The sequence below is a fragment of the Mya arenaria genome, chromosome 10 (assembly GCF_026914265.1).
Source record: "Mya arenaria isolate MELC-2E11 chromosome 10, ASM2691426v1".
Taxonomy (NCBI): Eukaryota; Metazoa; Mollusca; class Bivalvia; order Myida; family Myidae; genus Mya; species Mya arenaria.
Window position 1 is genome coordinate 15,502,366 of NC_069131.1, and position 27,171 is coordinate 15,529,536.

Below are 27,171 nucleotides of genomic sequence, written 5' to 3' on the forward strand. Positions count from 1 at the left end.
GCTTAACGACAGGAGTACGAAACTACCTTCAATTGAAGAGCTCCGGGCACCTGCCACGGTAATTGGGGCGCGCGAAATTCAAAATGGCTTCATTCACTTACTGTTTTAATCGTTCATTTCAAATGGGACCAATCCTACTTCCACATATCGAACAGATTTTCATTAGATGAAAATATCTCTTAACTTATCAAGACTCTAAACGCCATTCTGGCATTTATGAGTTTTCCTTTACAAATAAACAATAATGAAATGATGATACTCAGTAGTTGAACTATATTTACAAAACAGTATATATAATTAATCAGATAAAAATTCAAATGTTTCACATTTTATTCAATTCAGTCAATGAAAATATACACGATCTGTGTTGCAAACATTACCATGTGGTGACAAATGTTATCATACAGTGCTTGATAAAATGTTCAGATGGAGGGGTAAAAACACAAAATGATCTATGGTCGGTCCATTCTAGATATGAAAAGACATGATGAGAACAACAAAAAAGTGCATGTGAAATGAGGCCTAAGTTAAAAAAGAAGACATCATTCTAATAAATTGTACTTGTACTACTTTATCACAAGTAATCAATATATGTTATTGATATATCATCAAGAGTCTGTTGAAATTTGAATACCATTACCAGGGTTAATGAAAACAGAACAATGAATTCTTAGTTCAAAGTGCCAACAATAAAACTAATACCAGTTATATTTTAGTTTCCATTCAGTTGTCTACTGCAGATTATTACGATTTCTTAACAAATTACTGATTCTCCTACAGGGGGTAAGAAATATTACAGTTCACCATCTTAAAGTTTTACCATTTGAAAATGATGAGACATAATGATACATAATCAGAATAGAACGTTATTTACAAGTCACATGGTAAAAACAAACATGCACATACAATCTAGAATACTGCAAATTGAATTTGGTCTGTCAGGAGTTCCCTTCATTTTTCATTTTAAGTAAAAAAAAAAATGTTATAGTAAACAGGGTGAGGGATCACTTAAAGGGGTTCTCACATGAATCACTAAAAGTCGATGTAAACTAACAATTAAGTGACGATAATTTCTTATGAAAAAAAAAAATATGAAAGTATTTCATAGCCTATAATAGACTGCTATTTTCTGCTTTCTACAGTGCGAAATATCTTAGATTTGCTTGTATTTTAATGATGCAATCCTCAGATTAAATTTCAAACTTTCTTTTATAGACTATGAAACCCTTTTCATATCTTTTCTGTCAATTTTTTTTTTTAACATTAACGTCACTTAATGTCTGTTTACACCAGTTGTTACAAGTGGTGACCCATGTGAGAACCCCTTTTAGTCACATGATTCCTCACCCTTGTAAAGGTCGCCTTGACCTTTGATCTAATAACCCATTAAATTCATAGGGGTCATCTACTGACCTTGACCAACATGCATACCAATTTTGAAGACTCTACAACAAGTCATTCAAAAATTATTGATGGTAAACAAAAAGCGTGATGTTACCCAATGGTGGACAAAGTAATCCCATGTTTTGTCCCCCATGGCTTAGAGGTGACACAGAAAACATGAACTGCATTATCATATGCTAGCTAAAACTGTTGCTACATATATCTAAATCAACAATCCTCGGTCAACAAAATATGGAGATATAAATAAGTAAAATATCACTACTTAAAATATAAACTTAAAGGCATGAAACAACAACATCATTTCTATCCATGTGCACAAGGGGTTATACACTACTACATGAGTTTGTACATGTATTCTATCTATGTGCACAAGGGGCTATACACTCGTATTTACTACATGAGTTTGTACATGTACTAGTGTCCTTCAAGGAGCATACAAGAACAGTTTAGACACCTGGCCCTGATTTCTCGAAACTTCTTAAGCTTAACAGGCTTAAGTGGCTTATTTCAAGTAGCCATAATACAAACTGAAAATGGATTTTGATAAACGAAAATTGATTTATTCTGATAATCATACAGATTATTCCTGCATAATTTCTTAAAATTCTTGAAGAAGTAAGTATAACACATTTTATAGAACAACACAAATAGTGAGATTAGCTTAATCCTGTTATATGGGACTTAAGAAGTTTCGAGAAATTGAGGCCAGTTATAAGGGACTTAAGAAGTTTCGAGAAATTGAGGCCAGTTATAAGGGACTTAAGAAGTTTTGAGAAATTGGGGCCAGTTATAAGGGACTTAAGAAGTTTTGAGAAATTGGGGCCAGTTATAAGGGACTTAAGAAGTTTTGAGAAATTGGGGCCAGTTATAAGGGACTTAAGAAGTTTTGAGAAATTGGGGCCAGTTATAAGGGACTTAAGAAGTTTCGAGAAATTGGGGCCAGGGTGGTATTCATAAAACATCTCTAGTCATTTTCTAACTTGAGTCACTTTCCTAATCTATTTTCTTTTAAATTATGTGAAATAAAAAATAAAGAATTTCCAAAATATTTCCTTTTTTTATTAACCTTATTAAATATAGCATACTTCAATGTTAAAAAAATAATAAATTAAAACAATAACTTCATAATATCTGGAAAACTTTATTTTCATTGATTTGATTCAAAATATTATTATTTTCATGTTTAAAACACTATTAATACTTTTCTTTTATTTTGACTATGAAAATTTTCGGAAATTCACTTAAGTTAAGAAATGACTCAAACTGTTTAATGAATATCACCCCAGTCATATTTTACAATTCAAATTATACAGATGTGAACTAAATTTCCTGTGAACATTTAGTTTGGCCAGTTACTTGAACTTGAATATTTTTTTCAACATATATAGCAAACATATATATGCAACATTGTATGTTATACTATCAAAGACATGATATATTGAAACGGATTAAAACATTGAGCTTATGATGTTTCTCTCTGAAACTCTACCAATCATGACCAAATTCCATTACCATGACAATGTTATGAGGAAACAGATAAACTAATAAAATATTCCTATAAATTTAAACACTGAAATGTACATGAACAGTAGCATGAAAGCGTGCATAATTTAAACCATTATGAAATAGAGGTATATCAGAATCTTCACCATGTCTATTTTGAGATAAAGTTTACAAAACTCTCTGTTGAAAGTTGGCAAAATTACACCGAGATGATAAAACGTATATATTCTACAAACCATTCTGTTCAATTTAAGAGTCATTCAGCTCCCTTACTGGGAATTTCACAAGTCCCAAATACAATTTGGGAGCCCAAATTTTTTCGAAGCTTTTGGACAATTTACATGAACTTTCAACTCAATTTAAGGGGAAGTGTTTCCATGTTATTCCCAAGTTTGTTCTGCCTTATAGCCGTTTGTCTTTTGCACAGGACATAAAAAAGGTGGGGAGTCTGCGTTGAATTCTGATAGTCCAAGACTTTCCAAATATGGTTGAAGTCCCAGACTGTGCTTATGTGTATTTCTCAAACAAGCAGTACAAATAGTTCACATTTAAACACAGGCTATTACTATCAAATAACCTAATACATATATCTACACATGCAAAGCAATAACTAACGTTTTATAAAATACTTTGGGAGGAAGCACCTTTAAACTGTATGTAACTACATACATATCAATAACAATGCATAACCTTGTTAAGCAAAAGGTAAAAAATAAGTTCCTATCAATTAATTTTTTTTACTGTATTTGTAAAAGTTTAACCTCTTATTATTATAACCAAGTCACTCAGCTGTTATGACGGTCGCTGATAAGATTTCCCGTCCCAAATATGATGAATTGATTTTTACCTTTCCCGTAAAAAAAACCCTTTTTTGTTTTGTATGTAAAAATAAATTATCAATGTATTTAATAGCCTTTTCCTACCCTTTTCCTTGAAATTAGCTACAAGTTTATCAATATTGGAAAAAAAACATTCACATATGTGTAAAGTTTAACATATTTCATTTAGGATTAAGATAGGAATACCTTGTACCTTCCAATGGCAGCCATTATTGTATTTATCAAATAAGAAAATAAGACAATAAATTATTTTGCGTTTAAAATTCAGTTTGAATTAAAACATTATTGCACAATTAAGAAACAATAGATGGCCCTCGAAAAAAGTCAGGTATTTCCTAAATTATTGATTTCTGCCAATAACATAAAAGTACATGCTATTAAAAGTCCAAAATTTAAGAGCTACAAAACATTGGACCTAATGTTCAGAACTGTGCTAAAGCTAACACCATTGTTAACATCAACGTTGTAAATATCATCATCGCCAGCTTCAAATTTGTTAAAGTGGAATTCTTATTCAAAACCAATGCATACACATGTATAACAAACATAAACTTTGAATGATAAACCTTTTACTACTAAATAGTGCGTTTATGAAAAACATCAATTACTGATAACAAGATTGTAGCCGTGTATATAATAGCTGAAATTGCAAAAAATATTAAATGATTGGTGAGCGCTAAAAGATTTACTGTGATCTACTATCATCTCACAAGGTAAAAATACCTTGTTTTCTGTAACTTTCTTTTAAATTAAACTCAGTATTCTTCATAAGAACCATTGCTTTTGACATTTATTCATCCTTTTTGGTATATTTAAACAATTGTATTAATACTGGTAAATCTTACTTGGGAGAAGGAGTGCATTTTTAACTTTGCAAATCTGTATTACTAAGGCACTTTCATGGACAGATTTGTGCCCTGCAGTATTTCTAACAAGGTCTGAAAAAACTATTTCAACTGTACGTTTCACATCTAAATATATGAGCATGTTACAAAATACTTCACCTTATAAAGTTAACAATGATGCTGTTAATAATGTTGTTAACTTAAACGAAGTTCTGAACAACCGGCGCTACATATATACCCTTGAGTAATACCCATTTCTCGAAATAAAAATGAAATTAACATAACAAAAGGGTGGACTCATCTTCAAACAACATTGGATGCAATATCTGAATATGCAGCTACTAGAGCAAGAAAATAGTTCAAAGCTTTGACACAAATACAAAATGACTGGATGAATTTTAATTACTTGATTGATGAAATGAGACATTTTGATGTCCACTCTGAATTAATTCAATGCAAAATTTCAACTTTCAAGTGAATAATTAACATTCCCAAATAAGAAATCAAACAATACTTGGAGATTCAATATTCCAGTAACCAAACAAATGCATACAATGATTTATTGTTTATAGTCTTTGGTGTTTCTGATAGAGGATTTTCTTGTTATTGTGTGGAAATTACATTAGGAATTAACTCAATTTGGACGCAATACAGTAGAATACAAGATCCATTCCAAGTTACATTTATGTTCCATATTTGTTTCGTTTAAATCTCTAATTGAGGTTTTAGCAACTACCATTAATGAATTATTTTTTTCTCTAATTTACAATTAAATTTTATTTCACTGATTTTAGCAGTTCAGAAGTTCTGCTGTCGTTTCTTTTTAGCATCTATGGCCTCTAGAATCGGTTGTCGTTTGGCGTGGAATCTCGCCCGAAGTTCGTCAATTTCCCGCTCCATTTCTGGATCAAGGTCGGCAAGTCTTCGCTCAAGGTCATCATACGCCAAGTTTCGAAGCTGCAAAAATGGAACGAGGTTTTGTTGTATCTTTTTACATTTTTTACATCATTTTTCTGAACAATAGTAGATTGGGCAAAATTAGCACTACAGTCATAGAGCACAGATCAATAATAATGCAATTTGGGAATCTGAACAAAGACAATGTTTCTGGTAGCGCAGGGTGTTTCTTTTTTTGGCCACAGGCAACCTGGTTACTATTAATGACTCTTACAGAGAACATATTTATGGTCAAACTTTGATCTAATTTGAAATTCAAGAAATTTTTTGCTTCTTTATGGCTAACATTTATATTAGACAACATTGCAGTCGATATTCCTTGAAAAATATGAACATTACATTGTAATGACATAATCAGTACATAATAAACCATCCTGGCTCAAGCTTAGTGAATGATGTATTGCACTTTTTAAACTACAAAATAATTCATGTCAAGTAAGGGAAATTACTGATAAATCTACATGTATTTGCGAAGATGCAAGAAAGTAACCAATACAAATACTGCTTCATTTTTTTACTTTTTCAAGCTCAGGGCCAGTATTCATAAAACATCTTAAGTATTTTCTTAACCTATGTCAATTTCCTAGAAATTTCATTATCAAATAAAAAGAAAACTAAAAATGTTTCTAACTCAATATTATGTATATTTAATGAAATCAATAAAAATAAAGTATTTCAGATAGTATAAAGTTATAATACCATATAATAAAAGAGATACTTAACAAGGGAAACTGACTTAAGTCAGGTAATTAAGCACAAGAATATAACTCTAAGAAAGGATAAACTTACAAACTCAAAGTCTCCATCAATCAGAGATCTGTTGAAGTGGTGAGGGGGTGTGATCTGTTTCTGTGGCAGGGGCTGGGAGGGGGGTGCTGCTACAGCACGTTGCTGGGCAACGTTAGCCTCTGCCTCCTTCTTTTCAAAGTGGTCTAGAAATGAGGGTCGGTACTTTTCCTGGCCGCCCGTACCCGTGCTATGCCCTGCAGGGGAAAGGTTCATTGGATTTAGTGATGTTTGTCATACTCATTAATTCCTGATTTATCATGACAAGAGCTTTTAGCTAATATTACTCATAGAAACCAGTTCTGATGTGCTGATACGAGAAGGCATAAGAAAATGGACATATCTAAACTATCTGATGGTAGGCCTATGTATATAGAACTGTGTATTTCTAATACTGTAGATGGCGTAGAACTAAAGCTTTTGGTGAATTTCTTTTTTTCATTTAAATGTTAAAATTGGCAGAAATATGTAAAAACATGTTACATGGCAAAAACATTTTGTCGTTAATTGCTAAGGTTTTCAAGATTTGCTTAAAAAAAAACTTTTCTAGTGAATTTCCTATTGTATTTTGATTCATAATACCCTGTGTATATGAAAAACAAACATTTAGTCGATTGAACAAAATGCCTTGGAATTTGAAGAATATTTAAGTTTGGACTTGATCACTTTTTTACTAAGATGCATTTTTATTGAAATAAATCAGTTTTCAAGTGTGTTTTGAATAAGCATAAAAAAACACGGATCTTTCCAGCCAAAAATTAGAATTTGTTTATAAAAAAATGTTACAGAGCCAGTTGGTGGATCCAATAACAAACATTTTATGGAATTATAACTTATAATGATAGAAAATTTCAAAAAATTATTTCAAATTTATAGACAGTTGTTTCCTGAAAATCATTAACAAAAGAGAGATAAAACAATTCAAGTCATGGAATCGTTTATGTGAAACAGTGTTAAATGTTCCTAATTTGTAGTGTTTCCGTATTAATGTTTGCTGAAAAAGCCCTGAGTACAAATGACTTAAATACATTCAGGTTAACATATTTCATATTGAAATTTTTGCCAATATTGTGAGTTGAAATGCATATAATACGTTCTTAAAACTGCTCCCTCACAGATTGACCTCTAGAAGCTTTACTAACGCTTTAAGAAAAATGACTTTTCATAAGTTTTCCAAATAGTTGAGATCTGTTCTTTAGTGAGTTATCTTATATGACTGAATTGAACGCATTGATGCAAACATTAGCTTATTCAGAGACAAAAAAATAAAAGTTAATACTGTAAATCTGCAAGAGTGCAGCTTTAAGAACAAGGGGGAAACAAATGCCCAGGTTTTAACAAAGCCCTGGATATTGTCGAAGAAAACCCAATCAGCAGTTCAGAATATTGCATTTATGTAAGTATATGTAAACATGTGTTTTTTTCTATGTACACATGCAAAAGGTAGACTGAAGATCTGATAATGCATTCTTGATAACATCTTGTAAACATCATGCTATTTGAACGTCCTTGTATTTGTGATTGAGCCATAAATTATTAAGGGTAGCTTGACTGAAATTGAGCAATACCAGTTAAGAGAATGAAGGAGAGAGAGAACAATTTGTTTTACTGATGTGGCATTGACATTCCTAGAGTGGAGAGTAAACAGCTAGGCTTTGTCTTAAATGTCCATACGGTTTTGACATTCCTAGAGTGGAGAGTAAACAGCTAGGCTTTGTCATAGAGTGGAGAGTGAACAGCTAGGCTTTGTCTAAAATATGGACGTGGTTTTGACATTCCTAGAGTGGAGAGTGAACAGCTAGGCTTTGTCTGAAATATGGACATGGTTTTGACATTCCCAGAGTGGAGAGTAAACAACTAGGCTTTGTGTGAAATATGGATGTGGTTTTGAAATTCCCTGAGTGGAGAGTAAACAGCTAGGCTTTGTCTGAAATATGGACATGGTTTTGACCTTCCCAGAGTGGAGAGTAAACAACTAGGCTTTGTCTGAAATATGGATGTGGTTTTGACATTCCTAGAGTGGAGAGTGAACAGCTAGGCTTAGTCTGAAATATGGACGTGGTTTTGACATTCCTAGAGAGGAGAGTAAACAGCTAGGCTTTGTCTGAAATATGGATGTGGTTTAGACATCCCTAGAGTGGAGAGTAAACAGCTAGGCTTTGTCTGAAATATGGATGTGGTTTTGACATTCCTAGAGTGGAGAGTGAACAACTAGGCTTTGCCTGATATATGGACATGATTTTGACATTCCTAGAGTGGAGAGTAAACAGCTAGGCTCTGTCTGAAATATGGATGTGGTTTTGACATTCCTAGAGTGGAGAGTGAACAACTAGGCTTTGCCTGATATATGGACGTGGTTTTGACATTCCTAGAGTGGAGAGTAAACAGCTAGGCTTTGTCTGAAATATGGATGTGGTTTTGACATTCCTAGAGTGGAGAGTGAACAACTAGGCTTTGCCTGATATATGGACATGGTTTTGACATTCCTAGAGTGGAGAGTAAACAGCTAGGCTTTGTCTGAAATATGGATGTGGTTTTGACATTCCTAGAGTGGAGAGTAAACAGCTAGGCTTTGTGTGAAATATGGATGTGGTTTTGACATTCCTAGAGTGGAGAGTAAACAGCTAGGCTTTGTCTGAAATATGGACGTGGTTTTGACATTCCTAGAGTGGAGAGTCAACAGCTAGGCTTTGTCTGAAATATGGATGTGGTTTTGACATTCCTAGAGTGGGGAGTAAACAGCTAGGCTTTGTCTGAAATATGGACGTGGTTTTGACATTCCTAGAGTGGAGAGTAAACAGCTAGGCTTTGTCTGAAATATGGACGTGGTTTTGACATTCCTAGAGTGGATAGTAAACAGCTAGGCATTGTCTGAAATATGGACATGGTTTTGACATTCCTAGAGTGGAGAGTAAACAGCTAGGCATTGTGTAAAATATGGATGTGGTTTTGACATTCCTAGAGTGGAGAGTAAACAGCTAGGCTTTGTCTGAAATATGGACGTGGTTTTGACATTCCTAGAGTGGATAGTAAACAGCTAGGCATTGTCTGAAATATGGACATGGTTTTGACATTCCTAGAGTGGAGAGTAAACAGCTAGGCATTGTGTAAAATATGGATGTGGTTTTGACATTCCTAGAGTGGAGAGTAAACAGCTAGGCATTGTCTGAAATATAAACGTGGTTTTGACATTCAAAGAGTGGAGAGTAAACAGCTAGGCTTTGTCTGAAATATGGAGTGGTTTTAACATTCCAAGAGTGGAGAGTAAACAGCTAGGCTTTGTCTGAAATATGGATGTTGTTTTGACATTCCTAGAGTGCAGAGTAAACAGCTAAGCTTAGTCTGAAATATGGACGTGGTTTTGACATTCCTAGAGAGGAGAGTAAACAGCTAGGCTTTGTCTGAAATATAGATGTGGTTTAGACATCCCTAGAGTGGAGAGTAAACAGCTAGGCTTTGTCTGAAATATGGATGTGGTTTTGACATTCCTAGAGTGGAGAGTGAACAACTAGGCTTTGCCTGATATATGGACATGGTTTTGACATTCCTAGAGTGGAGAGTAAACAGCTAGGCTTTGTCTGAAATATGGATGTGGTTTTGACATTCCTAGAGTGGAGAGTGAACAACTAGGCTTTGCCTGATATATGGACATGGTTTTGACATTCCTAGAGTGGAGAGTAAACAGCTAGGCTTTGTCTGAAATATGGATGTGGTTTTGACATTCCAAGAGTGGAGAGTAAACAGCTAGGCTTTGTGTGAAATATGGATGTGGTTTTGACATTCCTAGAGTGGAGAGTAAACAGCTAGGCTTTGTGTGAAATATGGACGTGGTTTTGACATTCCTAGAGTGGAGAGTCGACAGCTAGGCTTTGTCTGAAATATGGATGTGGTTTTGACATTCCTAGAGTGGGGAGTAAACAGCTAGGCTTTGTCTGAAATATGGACGTGGTTTTGACATTCCTAGAGTGGAGAGTAAACAGCTAGGCTTTGTCTGAAATATGGACGTGGTTTTGACATTCCTAGAGTGGATAGTAAACAGCTAGGCATTGTCTGAAATATGGACATGGTTTTGACATTCCTAGAGTGGAGAGTAAACAGCTAGGCATTGTGTAAAATATGGATGTGGTTTTGACATTCCTAGAGTGGAGAGTAAACAGCTAGGCATTGTCTGAAATATGGACGTGGTTTTGACATTCCAAGAGTGGAGAGTAAACAGCTAGGCTTTGTCTGAAATATGGACGTGGTTTTAACATTCCAAGAGTGGAGAGTAAACAGATAGGCTTTGTCTGAAATATGGATGTTGTTTTGACATTCCTAGAGTGCAGAGTAAACAGCTAGGCTGTGTCTGAAATGTCCATACGGTTTTGACATTCTTAGAGAGGAGAGTAAACAGCTAGGCTTTGTCTGAAATATGGATGTTGTTTTGACATTCCTAGAGTGCAGAGTAAACAGCTAGGCATTGTCTGAAATATGGATGTGGTTTTGACATTCCAAGAGTGGAGAGTAAACAGCTAGGCTTTGTCTGAAATATGGATGTTGTTTTGACATTCCTAGAGTGCAGAGTAAACATCTAGGCTGTGTCTGAAATGTCCATACGGTTTTGACATTCCTAGAGAGGAGAGTAAACAGCTAGGCATTGTCTGAAATATGGATGTGGTTTTGACATTCCAAGAGTGTAGAGTAAACAGCTAGGCTTTGTCTGAAATATTATTGTTGTTTTGACATTCCTAGAGTGCAGAGTAAACAGCTAGGCTTTGTCTGAAATATTATTGTTGTTTTTACATTCCTAGAGAGGAGAGTGAACAGCTAGGCATTGTCTGAAATATGGACATGGTTTTGACATTCCTAGAATGGAGAGTAAACAGCTAGGCATTGTCTGAAATATGGACATGGTTTTGACATTCCTAGAGTGGAGAGTAAACAGCTAGGCATTGTCTGAAATATGGACGTGGTTTTGACATTCCTAGAATGGAGAGTAAACAGCTAGGCATTGTCTGAAATATGGACGTGGTTTTGACATTCCTAGAGTGGAGAGTAAACAGCTAGGCTTTGTCTGAAATATGGACGTGGTTTTGACATTCCTAGAGTGGAGAGTAGACAGCTAGGCTTTGTCTGAAATATGGACATGGTTTTGACATTCCTAGAATGGAGAGTAAACAGCTAGGCATTGTCTGAAATATGGACATGGTTTTGACATTCCTAGAATGGAGAGTAAACAGCTAGGCATTGTGTGAAATATGGACGTGGTTTTGACATTCCTAGAATGGAGAGTAAACAGCTAGGCTTTGCCTGATATATGGACGTGGTTTTGACATTCCTAGAGAGAGAGAGAGGTGTTTGTTCCTTACTGACTAGGCTGCTGATGCTGACCATACTGCTGCTGGAGAAGCCGCTACTTGATGACATTGTTCCCTGACCTTCCAGGAACATATCAACGCTCATATACATGAACAGGATACCAGTATTTTTTGTCAATTAAAAGTGAAACCGTCAATCAATCAATCAATCATTACTATCATTATATAACTAATCATTTCCTTGCTTTCATAATTATCCTCCAAGAAATAAAGTTTTGACTGTATCTGATGTAATTTCTTCAAAGCAATGACTACGGATCTATAAGTCAACCTTCATTTTGCGCCAAAACATGTGAAAGCTCATTCAATCAAAAAAAATAATTGTATCATGCCGGTCCTTGGGCCAAACTGCCAGACTCACGTTTCATAGTTCCATCATCTTCCTCATCTGACTCGTTTATCACCATGGTACCAAGATCAGATTCCATCATAGTGCTATTCTCGCTGTTACATATCACAGTGCCGCTCTCTGACTGCAGGGTGCCTGCAATACATTGGTCAAGGTCATTGTAAGGTCATTTATATAGCAACAGTATCATAGTTCACTGAAGGTCATGGTGATAGTCCCGAAAAGGAGTATTTTCTTAAAATGATTGTTTTAATGTTGATATGACAATATGATACTGCCACAGATTTTACATGGCAAATGATAATTACTGTGTAACTACACATGACATTCAAGCTCTTAACAAGCACATGTGCTATACAGAAATAGACACGGAGATAACCACCAAATTCCTTAACATTCACAACTTATAAAACAACTATGGTAGCTATGTACGAACCTGCCTGAGATCCCTTCATGGTGCCGTCATCATTACGCACCATCGTTCCTGCCTCTACAGCATCATCCTCGCCCTGTTAACACAACAACAACAACAGTTTAAACCAAACAACTCTGCAAATTCAAAGGCACATTTTTTATCTATAACAAAAGCATTACTTGTGGATACAATGAATTCTCCATTTTCTCAGTTGATTTAAGGGTATATTACACACAAGAATTATGACCTTAGGGAAGGAACATACAGCCAAATTAATTTTGTACAAAAGCAGTTTTTTGAGGCAGTATTTCATTCTCCTCTAACCCTCATCATCTCCTCTATTTTTTAACCTCTATTTTATTTACCCCTTAACCCCCATCCCTACCAACATAACACCCCCATCCCCATCCTCCAAACACTTACAGAGTCATCCCCATTGACAGTATTGAGAGTATTTTCTTCTTGTATTTCTCGTGCTTCCAAGATCATCTTTTGTAACACTGTAACTGGCTTGGCGTTCTTGATAAACTCATGCTGAAAGGAAAGACAGCGTTAATTAATATATTACAATCCAATCAATGCTTTACTGAAAACTGAGACAACGGCACTGGAGTGAACCTCTATGTGCATCTGTTTTGTTTTTTCTCTATCAGTCAAACAAAGGGCATAACTCAACAGAATACCATTAAAGCCAGAACAAATCTTAAAATTCCTTAATCCGTTGAAATAAAATGTTCTACAAGCATGCCTGAATCATTTAAAAAAAAAAAAACATAAACATACTTAAGCGTTTTTGGCACATTAAAGAATTCACTTTTCTGAGCACAAGTCTTGATCTCAGACCCAAAACTACGGATCCAGCATTCGCATAATTGCTAGTTCATGTCAATGCTGAGAATATTGATGTTGAAAGGCATACCTCTAACAGTTCCACTGCTGTGCTTCGCTGTTCTGGGTTCTTGATGAGACATTTAGAGACAAAGTCTATGAACTCCGGAGTCCATCTGTCCGGGTTTCGGAACGAGGGTGGGGGTTTTGTTGGGATCATGAATATAGCCTGAAATAAATGGAAAGGAAAGTTCAATGCATTATTATTCTTTTTAGATCATAAACAAAACCTACCTGTAAAGTAATACATTTATCACATGTGTTTATTCTCTACCTAAAATGGGGCTGAAAATGCCTGAATACGAAAACATAAACCATTCAGTGAATGCGTTTCAAGGTTTTTACTAAATGCCGTATGAATGGATTACTGTTAAAATTTCCGAAAAGCGTAATATTCCCACAGATATTTTGTGCTTTGATTCCTTTGAAGACATAATTTCGGCAAACTTTGACCTATTCAGAACACAAAAATCAGGCTAGCCAGTCCCGGACATAACTTAACCAGACCATCTATCAACTAGTGTATGTCGTTCAGTCGGGCTTTAGTGTCGAACCCTTACATAGGATTTTACATGAGTTGCAATTTAATTAAATTTATCAAACCAATTAAGGTAAAACCATAAAGCAAGCATTTATCAAGCATTATAACATTTCTGTATCAGCCAACTAAAATATTGTATTAAATTGCAACAAATGTTAGATTCTTTTAATCACATGAAACTCCATTGCCAAAAATGAAGATTTTCTTCATTTTTCAGTAAAAAGTTTGATGCATAACAGTAGAGCAACATGACATCAATGTTAGGCAATATAACACAAGTGTAACAAGAGATGTTTGTCAAACATTATGCCCCCCCCTGAGCGCCATGTTGTCAGGATTATATGGACAATTAAATGAAATATGCATGGACCGAAATGACAGCTGATTTGTTGCTGTTTTAAGATTATGACCATTAAAGTGTGTTATGACCGTCATGACCTTTGACTCTATGAACTCAAAATCCAGAGTCATCAGCTGGTCACCAGAAACCTTAATGTCAAGTTTGAGGGCCATGGGTGCAGGCATTGTCAAGTTATCACAAGACAAGTTTTTTTTCCTTCAAGGTCACTGTCACTGTCACCTTGACCTTTGACCCGATGACCCCTTAAATCATAAGGGGTCATCTACAAGTCAGATGCAACTCCAAGTCAAGTTTGAAGGCCATGGGTTCAGGCATTGTTGAGTTATCACTCGGACAACCTTTTACCATTCAAGATCACTGTGACCTTGACCTTTGGCTCTATGAATCCTAAAATCAATAAGGGTGATCTACTGGTCAGGCTTAACATCCATGTCAAGTTTAATGATAATAGGTTCAGGCATTGTTGAGATATCAGTGGGGGAAGCTTTGTTAACTTTTTTGCGTTAAAGGTTACTGTGACATTGACCTTGGCCTGATGACCCCCAAAGTCGATAGGGGTCATTTACTGGGCAGGCCCAACCTTCATGTCAAGTTTGATGACCATAGGTCCAAGAATTGTCGAGTTTGCTTTCAAGGTCACTGTGACCTTGACCTTTGACCCCTAAAATCAATAGGGGTCATCTACTGGTCAGGCCCAACCTCCATGTCAAGTTTGAGGGCCATGGGTGCAGGCATTGTTGAGTTATCACTTGGACAACATTTTATCATTCAAGGTCACTGTGAGCTTGACCTTTGGCCCAATGACCCCTAAAATTAATAGGGACAATCTTCTGGCCAGGCTCAACCTCCAAATCAAGTTTGAGGGCCATGGGTGCAGCCATTGTCAAGTTATCACTCGGATAACCTTTTACCATTCCAGGTCACTGTGACCTTGACCTTTGGCCCAATGACCCCTTAAATCAATAGGGACCATCTTCTGGCCAGGCCCAACCTCCAAGTCAAGTTTGAGGGCCATGGGTGAAGGCATTGTCGAGTTATCACTCGGACAACCTTTTACCATTCCAGGTCACTGTGACCTTGACCTTTGGCCAGATGACCCCCAAAAACCATAGGGGTCATCTCCTGGTCAGGCCCAACCTCCAAGTCAAGTTAGAGGGCCATGGGTGCAGGCATTGTTGAGTTATCACTCGAACAACCTTTAACCATTCAAGGTCACTGTGACCTTGACCTTTGACCCATTGAGCCCAAAAAACAATAGGGGTCAGCTACTGGTCAGGCCCAACCTTCAAGTCAAGTTTGAGGGCCATGGGTGCAGGCATTGTCACGTTATCATTCGGACAACCTTTTACCATTCAAGGTCACTGTGACCTTGACCTTTGGCCTGATGACCCCCAAAAACAATTGGTGTCATCTACTGGTCAGGCCCAACCTCCATGTCAAGTTTGAGGGCCATGGGTGCAGGCATTGTTGAGTTATCACTCGGAAAAGCTTTAAAATTATTTTACCATTAAAGGTCACTGTGACCTTGACCTTTGACCCGATGACCCCCAAAATCAATAGGGGTCATGTACTGGTCAGGCCCAACCTTCATGTGAAGTTTGATGACCATACGTCCAGGAATTGTTGAGTTATCACTCGGACAAGCTTTGGTCTACCGACGGACCGACCGACCGACCGACCGACCGACATGCCTGTGCAAAGCAATATACCCCTCTTCTTCGAAGGGGGGCATAATAAAAGAAAACAGGTAGTGGTTGTTTTGTTAATGCACTAGCCGCACCACCGTATCAGACTGACACTTGATCTAACGCCTGTGGTTAGGCCAGTAAGGTCCGGTAAAATTATCATACACCCTCCCTTCTGTTGCTTACCCTCATGGGATGAATATCACCATAGGGAGGTTTTCCTTCTGCCATCTCTAATGCTGTTATACCTGAAATGTTTAAACAAAGCTATAATCAGAAAATTTGGTTAAAGTTGCAGCTAAAAGCTGCCTGTGCACATTTCATTTTAATTAGATTGTCAGAAAATAGTGCTTCATTCAGCAAAACAATTCAAAAAAAGTTTTTTAGTCAGCCAAAAAGATTGACTTCAAATATTTCAGTCAAAGGACATATTTTGTTTCACACATAGGTATGCCTTTGGTAATAAAATACATGTGTTAAAAATGTTGTGCTCAAATTTTGAATGGTTTCCAAGTCAATGTTGGAAACAATGAACAAGGTTTTGGCTTTGATGACATCTTTGACCCTGCAGCTAACGACATCAAAGCTAAGACAGTACCCAGCCCCACTTTGATACTGCGGCAAATAATATCAAAACTAACACGACCCAACTTTGCTATCACAGTAAATGACATTGAAGCTAAGAAGATACCCTAGCCCAGCTTTGTCATCATATATGACATTAAAGCTAAGAGGTTACCCCAGCCTAATTAACTAAGACAATACCACTGTCCAAATCTAATGCTGCAGCAAATGACAACAAAGCTAAGGATACTCAAGCCTATCTCTGATGATACCCCAACTCAACTTTTACAAGAACCAGATATAAGCAAATGAAATAAAAGGTAAATGACAATTTTTTCGTACCAAGACTCCAGATATCTGCTACACAGTCATACCCGATCTCCTGTATGACCTCTGGAGCCATCCAATATGGTGTGCCTATCACTGTGTTCCTCTTTGCCATGGTGTCCTGTTAAACAGCAAAGGAGAGAGAGGCATTATTTATGTTTAGTTTTTTTTCATATACCTGGGACACAGTCATACTTGATCACCTGTATGACTTTAGTAGCTATCTAGTACTATGTGTCTATCATTGTCAAATATTATCTCTAGACATAAATGAAACACTGACTAAATTTTTTACATTTCATAGGTGTGTGAGTAAATCAACACGAAACATTCCAATGAATTTGTCTTCTATAAAAACATGGATTTGCAAAAGCTTTGCAAACACAAACAATTAAAATATTTTGATTATTGTTTAACCCTTTACCGCATGTATACGAGAAAGGCCGACATAGCTCATTACCAGATGTATACGCATTTGGCCGACCGTATCCATTACTGGATGTAAACGCATGGCCCGCATATTTCAATAGGGTCATCTCAATATTTCAATTTTGCATCTTTCTTTTTGTAAACAATATCCCGCATGTTTATAAAATTAAAGTTTAACCTTTTGTGTATTGATTTTCCCTTGAAAATATCGTCTGCTAAATTGAGAAGGTGTTTATACTCCCAATCGCAGGTGTGATATCCCATTGTGACGTAATAAGACCACGAGCTAAGTACTGTATGGAATTTCCCCCAAATTCATTGATGCGTAAATCATTAAATATATTACGTCAGTTCAGTTTACCATTAAAATCAATTGAGATTATATTTACTTAAAGGTAATATTTTGTTTCCAAAAAAAAGAAAAAATTAGTAAATGAGAAAATGATGGGTAAATTTTCTGTGAAGCTTATATAATGTCCATCATAGTTTTGGCTGTAAAATAGGTCATGTGCAAGCGTTTTGTTTGATCTAGATCTTTTTATTCATACCGGAAAATCATTTATCGGCTTTCTTTTTTTGTAAACAATTTTATGAGGGGGTAATAAAGTTAAACAGACACCTTGGACTGGATCTCTCAGCTGGATGACACCGGATATTCCTGACATATTTCTGTGTATTAATACACAAGAACATAAATTGTCGGCTTTTTAATCCAGATGGGTCTTTTTTATGATAGGGGTAATAAAAATTAGATCGATCCCAGCATTTTATTACCCTTTGATTTAATGCAATTATGACATTTCAAAGAAATGTTACAAATCCATCTTGAAAATACATTCACAGCTGAAATAAAATAATTTAATATTTCATCATTGACACCATTTATTAGATAATTTAATTATCTATAAAAAATGAATTCACATAAAAAAGATTTGGACACAATTATTTGGAGTAACATTGATTTTAATTAAGGTCATACTGCTGTAATCATTTTCTCATTTTCAAATATCCAGAAAAGTACCTATGCAGATAAGGACTGCTTATCAGTAAGATGGCTATTGACTGGGAGGTGTAATCTGGCCACTTGTCTATGTGCTAAAGGGTTAAAAAGCATTGCATTTAGAATTGAATTTCCTTTTGACCACTTTTATACATTTTTTCTCAAAAGACAGGTGCTATTCATTCATTTGAACAGTAGAAAATGGTTTTCAAAGCTTTAGACAACTCACAGTCAATTGCCCTGCCACCCCGAAGTCAGCCAGCTTAGCGTGACCCTCGGTGTTAAGCAGTATGTTCCCGGCCTTGATGTCCCTGTGGATCTTCCGCTTCGAGTGCAGGTACTCGAGGCCTTTCAGCGTGTAGAACAGGATTGTAGCTATCTCCTCTTCATTCAGCTGGAAATACAATTATTTTTTTACACATACAGTCAAACCCTGATGAACTCGTAGAGACCAGCAGAAAAGGCTCAGAAAATTCAAGCCAAGCGGGAATGTTTACCATCAGACTTAAAAGATACCGGCCCTTTACATTTAGTTCAAGTCAATAAGCAATTCGAGCCAAGCGTATTAGCCAATGGGAGTCGACTCAAACATATCTTTTTGAAAATTTGTTTAGGATGATGTAGGCTGCTTAAATTAAAAAAAAGATGTCCTGAGGCAAATCATTGTCAAACATCGACTCAATTTTCATTCAAACTTCACCCTCTTCCCTATGGCCCCCTCCCTCTTTACTTACACATTTGTTGCGCAGTTTCATGATGTCAGCCACAGATCCAGCACCACAGTATTCCATCACAATCTGAAACATCAACATAGCATCCATAAAACCCTTATTCCTGCCAAAAACCAAGGCAATGCAAGGAAATAATTTGCTTTTCATTGCACAAATAAAACACATCAATCTATTTAGCATAATTCGTTGTTACCATAAACAGGTCATTGAAAATAGACCTTTGGATAAACAAGATTGAGTTCTTATACTATTGCTTGACATCAAGTTTTTGAACAATCCCTGCAATATAAAATTTAGAATTTGAGAAAGCCTCGAAGACATTTTTTCTTTTTGTCATGTTGTGAAAAGTATGGGAAATAAGTCCTAAAAATATGCTTCTTTAGTGGAGATAATGTAGGGAAATAACAGTTACCATAAACATGACATTATTTTTAATATATATATATTTTATACATTCAGTAAGCATTGCTGCTTGGATTGACTTTAGCAAGAAGTATTTGTGTCAGTCCCGGGGATATCGGGCATGAGTTTTCACTGTATAAAGATACACGTAGAGCTAAATATGTCCTTACGTATATATCATTATATGAATATAAGCCTACCCATAGGTCCGTGTTTTTAAAGTAACTGCCATAGTACTTGACGATGAAGGGACTGTCACACTGTTGCATGATGGATATCTCCTTGATGATCTCCTGGAGATCGGTATCCACAGGGACCTGGAGGGAAATAGAACATTGGTCAAGATCTATCATTTTAAGTTAGCACAAAACTTCACAATGACTTCACACAATCATTTTTTAGATCCAACTTTATATTAAACTTATATATTTTACAAAAAGAGTAAAACCAGTTATTAAAACATTTTCCTAATTAATCTGGTTGACAAGATGTTATGTGAGATTGTGCTCTTAAGCTATGGGGGTAGTCAGAGTATCCAAAGAAAACCAGTTGTCCAGCTACAAACATGACCAAAAACTGGGAATCCAACCTGGCATTAAGTGTGAGGAGTAATTGCAGTTGCAGCATAGCTGACTTTTTTTATTTTCGCAATGACGCTTTTTTATAAAGGGAGTATAGTTAGTGGGCAGTAATTAAAAACTCTTTTTACTTCCATTTATTGAATTGTTTGGAGCAGAACTATGGTACAAATTTTGTCTTGGATTCATATATTCTGACCAAACCAAGATAAAAAGGTTCAACTTATGAAAGAAAAAAAGAAAATTGTGCATTAGAATTTGTGTAGAATAGCAAGTTTTGTTTTGTTTAAGATCTGACATTAGTTTTTATTCCATGTTATAAAATCAATACTTTCATTAAATGCAGAAAAGATAATGACAATTTCTTCTTATTTTTTAACATTGAGCATTTACAAGAGGGACTTGTCCAGGTGCGGATCTAATTCTCAATTTCAGGTAGTTTGAGAGCAGTTTATTTCCTTTGGGAAGCTGTTCCATACCTGACTGTTCCCAGATCAGAAAGAGTTCTTTCCATATTTAGTTGTCCTTACTAATGGCACATCTACACAATTTTCATATCTGGGATTACAACTACATGTCTTAAAAGCTACAAGGCTACATAAGAATTTACCTGTTTAATGGCCAGGACCTGTCCAGACTCCTTATGGAGAGACTTGAACACACTGCCATAAGAACTGTGGGAACAAAGGGAGGCTATTAGAAAATGTTTATATTTTACATGAAACATTAATGTATTATACTGTGTATAGGACACACTTTTTTTACCCCAGAATGTGTGGAAAAAATTGCCTGTGTCCTATCTTTAGTATTAGGTTTTAATTTTTTCTCAAATTTATTCTTTATACTTTAATAAATGTTCTTACTTTCTTACCAATCTAAATTTTTCGGCTCTGATTTTGACATTTTTCCATTTCATCTGATCTAATATATTGAGGGTTGTTGTTTTTTCACCAATTTTTTTGCCTGTGTCCTATCTATGCTAGCTTCCTTTACATAGTATAATACGATAATATTTATCTATATCAATCTATTAATTTATATTGTAATTTAAATAGTAAAATTAATATGAACATCTGGAAATAAAAGCTTATGGCAGTGAATCTAAAACGACAAACTTTGTTTACCAAGTGTTAATATCACGTTCTTTATTCATTAATTGATAAAACATCAATGTTCTAGAAATATTTCCAGGAGAATCTCATTTTCCTTTTATAAAATGAAATGACATATACAATATAAAAAAAATAGCGACATACAGGAAGCAAAATAAAAATGTGCCAAAATATCAAATAAAGTATTACAAATATGGGGATAAAAGCAAAATATCTAACGCCAACTACGGGGTAAAATCACACTCAGGCATTCAAAGTACAGGACTTCCATTATGAATTTGAAACTGGAAGTATAAACTTCCTGTCAAAGTTTTTCACATAATGTTGAAGTTTAAGTATCCCTCAACACAAAATTTTTCCCCAAAATTTTTCAACTAGTATGTTAAAAAAAAAAAATGCAACTATTTCTTGCAAAATTCACAGATTTATATTAGAATAATAATAATAGAATATACATGTAGACTGATTGACATTGAGGACAATAAAAGTAATATTGACAACAGGTTTTGATGTTTTGAATTTCCAAGCATTCAACTTTGGAAGTTTTCTTCAAAATTAAGCTTTTGTACTTACAAGGAATCAATTTTGAAAGTTTTAACCCAGTATTTTTTGGAGTAATATACTTCCATACTTCCTTTAACAGAAGCCCTGACAGTAGAAAGCCATGGTCAAATTTAGGATGCCGCATGCTCTACACCAGCCATGATCTAGGCTCTAGACAACTAGACATAAGCCTATTTTTTTAATGTCATCGTTGTTAACTTTCAAATCTTTACTGCTCAGAATGTTGAATGGATACCCAAGTGATATGCAATATTTACTGCTCAGAATGTTGAATGGTTACCCAAGTGATATGCAATATTTACTGCTCAGAATGTTGAATGGTTACCCAAGTGATATGCAATATTTATAACAATTTTTGAGACAACTTTTTTCACCTGTATTTCATTTTGTTTTAATTTAATATGAAATATTTAACGTTTAAAAGTTAACAACAATGTCATAAATCACATTGTAAACTTAAATAAAGTTCTGAACAACTGGCCAAATGTGGCTTCAATGAGAATGTACATAAATGTACAGCCAGAGCAATGCAGACTGTTGTCTGTTGTTATTTTGCAAGAATAACTCAACAATAACTAAAGCAAGAGTTATGGAACTTGCAACCGGTCTGTTTTGAGCATATACCCGGGTTACATATGTACCAAATTTCATATAATTCTATCACAATGATGTTTTCAGAGCTGCAGCCAAGGTTTAAGCTTTTGCATGACAACGCCAATGACTTCACGAAGGCTTTCAAAATACCTCACGATTTTGGCTGTGAAAAACAGACAAACTTAAAACATAAGAATGATTTATTCAGTTAGAGATAAATCATTTTTACATATATTCTTTAATACTTGATCTAACAAAAGTAAGTAAACATCAAGGGATACGAGAATTAAGGCAATGACCGTGATGACAGTTGTCACAGATTTCAAATATGTAATCTCTTGTCACATTAGGCAGATTTGCCAGCAATGTCTAGTCTATATTGTCATGAGCAATACATTTAAGTTAACCGATATTGTAAGCAATATGTCATTAACCCTTAGTCACAAAAACTTTAAAAGTGTTACGGTATAGATTAGTATTCTACTTAAATATAATTAGTGTAAGCACAATATTTGCCATTTTTAGGGTTAAACTTCTATTTTTATATGATAAAAAGGGAATGAGCACTAAAGTTATTAATCACATTAGCCATTAAGCAATGTCAGTGATAATTAAAAACAAAAATACATTCTAGACCTAAAAAAAAGAGGTCTTATTTCTGGTCATTGACCGACCATACTTTCTACCACCCCGACTATGTTTTTTATAGCCCCAAATTAAATTTTTGTAACTCAGAGTCCCAGGAAAAAAGGCAACATTTTAGTTATAGAACTATTTCAAACAATCAAATGATCTTATATTTAAAATTCAGTTCCAAACCACTCAAAAGTTTAGTATGAAAAAGTAAGATTTTAGAAATTTAGCATCAAACAAGTCTAGTTTTTACACCAAAATCTATTATCAGCACAAAACTATCTGCTTCTATTTTTAGCTTACCCCTCTCCCAGCTTGCCTAGCAAATCAAAAACTTCCTCTGGTGGTTTAGCGAGGTGGTCTTCACTCAACTTCTTAAGTGACGTGTCAGAGGAGCTCCTGAACATGCAGGCACAATATCATTGGTGAGAAACAAGGCAAAAAATATAAAATACAAAGCAGTTCTAGGAAGCAAACTTCAGAATGCAGTCTGGGATAGCAATTTCATAGTGTTCTCTATTTCAAACCAGCAGGATTTTAACACCAATCCTTACAGAAAATGTATGTACTTAAACAAGAAAAAACTGTTAATTCTCAAGCAGCATCAACTTTGTAATGCTTTTTGGCCCCAGTGTAAACAAATTTTATATGCAGAATAAAAGATAAATATGTCACTTCACTGTAAGATCACAATAAGTGCACTGATATAAACAGAAACACTTGATATTGAGTTCTTGCATTAAGGTGACACATCCATAAAACTTCGTATTTTGAATCCCAGAGTGCAGACTGATCACTAGAACATAAATCTAAAATGAGACACGAAAAGGCTGTGGCAAGTCAAGGCGGATCATTCACCAGGTAAAAGAAAGACCTGAAAATTCAGATGGTATTAGCTACATGTACGACATGCAGTTCCGAAACACTTCTTACTGTAATTAAGGATGCCAAATATATTGCTTGAAATTTTGTATTATGACATTTATAATATTTGTTTATAACATTTATCTAAATGATAAGAAATACCTATAATTCATTTAAACATGTACAAAAACAGTTAAAACACAGTCCTGTCATCCAAAATATGAGTTTTTCTCCAGGTGTTTTTAACCCCCAAAATTCAGTGTGTATTAAATTCTAACAAATTGTTTATCCTCCCTTGACATAACAGTAGTTTTCAGTAAGAAGTGTTGGATGATGTTAGCCATGCAAAGAATGCCCAGCAGCAGTAAACAAATACACAATGATCTAGGCAAACACTAAACTTCTGTATCCAAATGAATGCTTTAACATATGTATTTGATAATCAAATGGCTTTATGAATTTGGTCATTCCCCATCACATTGTAGAGAGATGGGGTTTCATTTTTGCTTAAAAGTAGATTGGTCACTCCATAATTGATGAAAGATTTGGGGGACCTCCTTCAACGGGTTTCAAAGAGAAAGCAAAAAGAAGAATGTGGTAGCACTACAAGTAACTGCTGGGTCATTTTCAAATATAGCAAAAGCCTGCAAACACAGCTTGAAGTAAAATGTTTGCTGGACTTGCACATTTATAAATATCTGGGAATTTTTGTTCCTTTTAAACTAACCAATACCGAATTTCAGATCTGGATTTTTGCTACAAATTCAATTTTGATGAGTGTTTTTTTCAGGATTCAACATAACTTTTTATTGCAAGTTCAATCTATATGTTTAGCGTATAAATTCAATCTAAATGTTTAGCGTGTAACATTTCAAAATCAAAACTGTAAAGCATTCAATCAGAATAAAAAGTTTTACAAATATGTAAAAGGAAAATTTAAAGAACAACATTCGCTGCACGATGCAAGAGGCTTTGTAGATTAGGTCTTACCCTCTGCCAATCTTACAAATAATATCAAACACCTCATCAGGCTGTCGAGCTAAACTTTCATCGCTCAATTTTGTTAACTCGCTGAAAAATAATACAAATTAGTATGACATGGACAGGATCAAGTATATGAGATGATACCCTCAAATAACAGAATGATAGTATTAAACAAAATGAAATGCAACTTTAGAAACCTAGAAATCCCATAACTATTTGCATCTTAATTGAAGAATCAACGAAACTGTAAAAAAATATATCGAAATTGACAAAAATCTCTTTAATTAGTCTCAAGGTAACAGGCTGGTGAAACTTGCCCGATCTCAGATAAGAACAATAGCACACTGAAGAATTAACATTGTATAATTTTATTATTATTATTTATATATCCAAAAAGCAACAAACCAGAGCAAGTGTCTGGCATACCAATGACAGATGCATACTTTTAAAACATTCACACAGCAAGCACTTAATTTTTTTTATAAGGTCTGCCAAAATGTGCCTGATTGGGAAAGTGCTACCAGCCTGTTTATATCCAGGGGCGTAGCTAGCCCTCTTTTTATGTGGATTCATAATATTACTAGGGGGGTTCAGGGAAATGCCACCTCAGAACATTTTGAAACCCAAGGTGCAATCTGGTAGTGGATCATTTAGTCAAGTACGCATACTGCAACTTAAATATCCAACTTGACGTTTGACGGCTTTTCTTCATTTCATTCTGTCAAAACATAACGATATATACATGAAGGGCACCTGCAAGGCTTCAGGGCACAGTTTTAAATCGCTCGGAACATTTCGGCCATGGCCGAGTTGTTATGATTGTATAATGAGGTCTATCTCGAAGCTTTGTCGGAGGAGGCCGAGTTATTACGATTGTATCGAGTTGTTCCCCTTCGCATAATTGTTATCTGTGACAGTCAACTTTCCTTTTATTGGAAAGGTAAACAACCTGTTTTAATTGCAGTAAATGCTTGTTTAGTGCAAAATAACATTACACTTACATGGTAAAATATGAATATAACTCTTTATGATCAATTTCAACCATAAAATACTGCACTTAAAACAATTTCAATATTTTTAAAACACCCCCGTTTTTTGCACATTCCAGTTTAGACGTTAGGGATTGGAAGAATCCTGTATCACACGTCTATTATTTTAGACTAAGCTACGAACCTAATATCAATAAAAGATCTCTTGAAATTTACTTGTAATTATATCATAACAGTTAAATTCTTAGAATCGTATTCAAATTTGATATGTTTAATTTTAAAGCAATATCAAAGAACTGAACAGCCATATTTTAGTGTCCAAGCTATGTGACCATCACCTTCGAAGGTTTCGATCTTTAAAGAGGTTTTCTTAAAAAAACACATTTTTGTTGAAATGCTGTTTAAGATGTGAATATCAACTGCGAGGACAAGCTTTTACCTTTGATTAGACATAATTCTTTCTGGATCGTTTCATTTATTTTCGAGCATCTGCGACAAAAGTCGCGAAACTAATAATTCTCAGCTGAAAGTTCAGGAAATACACTTGTCTCAAAACACCGGAAATGGGTAGTGCTAAAAGGCGGTAACCGGTATCGATATTTGGAAAAGCCAGTATCACAGTTTATGATACCGGGTTTTCGTCACAGTCGGTACCGAGTATCATTATAGGCCTGGTATCAATGATAACAATATTCAACTATGATAACATAAATAAATAGTAACGGATTAAGCCATAAGCATAAGCATTAATTTTCGAACGGAAATATAAAAATCTGCCATCTGATCTTTTGTCAGCAATATTATATCATTGGTTTGCAGATATTTACGCAAAAATTGGCCCTTTTCAAAACAAAAAAATAAAAAAGTTGTAAAAATGGTAAATCTGTGAGAGTGCAGCTTTGAAACTTTTACAATCCCCTTCAAATTACACAGTTTTCAAGTTTATCCAGTAAACTCATATCCTACATGCATGACAAATCGAGCATTGCGGTGAACATATTAAAGAAATAAAGAGGCTTTGAAAAAATAAACTTTAACCATAATTTTACCCAGGTTTCATAGTCATATTTTAATAAGTTAATCCCTTAAGGAAAAGAGCAGGTTTATTTAACATGTGAACTCAAGTGTGACTGAGTGGTCAGTTGTGTTGTACATGTATTGTGCTGTCCACTGTCTTCATGAGTGATTATTGTATGTGTACGAGAACTGGTTTTTCAACTTATTTATTTTTATTAATAGACACTAACATTTTTGCATATTTTCCGCTCTTATTTTTCCCAATCACGTTCAAGTCAGGCTTTCAGGTGACAACATCTCAAAGATAACTTTTTCATATTTTATTCCACTGCCCGGTAAGTTTTTGTTTTACAGTACTTTGAATTATTGGAAATGTATTGTAATTGCATTTTGAATTTATCTTGTGCTTGATGTATTAGAAAATAATTTATATTATTTGAAATGTGTAATGTA

The 27,171-nt window shown here is 35.0% G+C and overlaps 1 protein-coding gene across 4 annotated transcripts; it reads right to left on the reverse strand.

Annotated features, from left to right (window-relative positions):
* Window positions 1–316: 316 nt before the first annotated feature.
* On the reverse strand, window positions 317–26,266 carry LOC128205742 (serine/threonine-protein kinase 3-like). Of its 4 annotated transcripts, XM_052907662.1 has the most exons (16): window positions 26,141–26,266; window positions 24,719–24,799; window positions 23,168–23,263; window positions 20,572–20,635; window positions 19,584–19,700; window positions 18,985–19,047; window positions 18,480–18,644; window positions 16,837–16,942; window positions 16,117–16,178; window positions 13,375–13,512; window positions 12,879–12,989; window positions 12,477–12,549; window positions 12,053–12,175; window positions 11,683–11,751; window positions 6,338–6,531; window positions 317–5,548 (listed from the first exon to the last, which is right to left on the reverse strand). In XM_052907662.1, exons 1-16 carry the CDS (start codon window positions 26,152–26,154, stop codon window positions 5,390–5,392), a joined length of 1,635 nt encoding a protein of 544 aa, XP_052763622.1. In that variant the 5' UTR covers window positions 26,155–26,266; the 3' UTR covers window positions 317–5,389. The 4 variants fall into 4 exon arrangements, with proteins under 4 accessions (XP_052763622.1, XP_052763624.1, XP_052763625.1 ...); XM_052907664.1 differs by lacking the exon at window positions 24,719–24,799 and having other exon boundaries at window positions 26,141–26,254; XM_052907665.1 differs by lacking the exon at window positions 23,168–23,263 and having other exon boundaries at window positions 26,141–26,238.
* Between the last annotated feature and the right edge of the window lie 905 nt (window positions 26,267–27,171).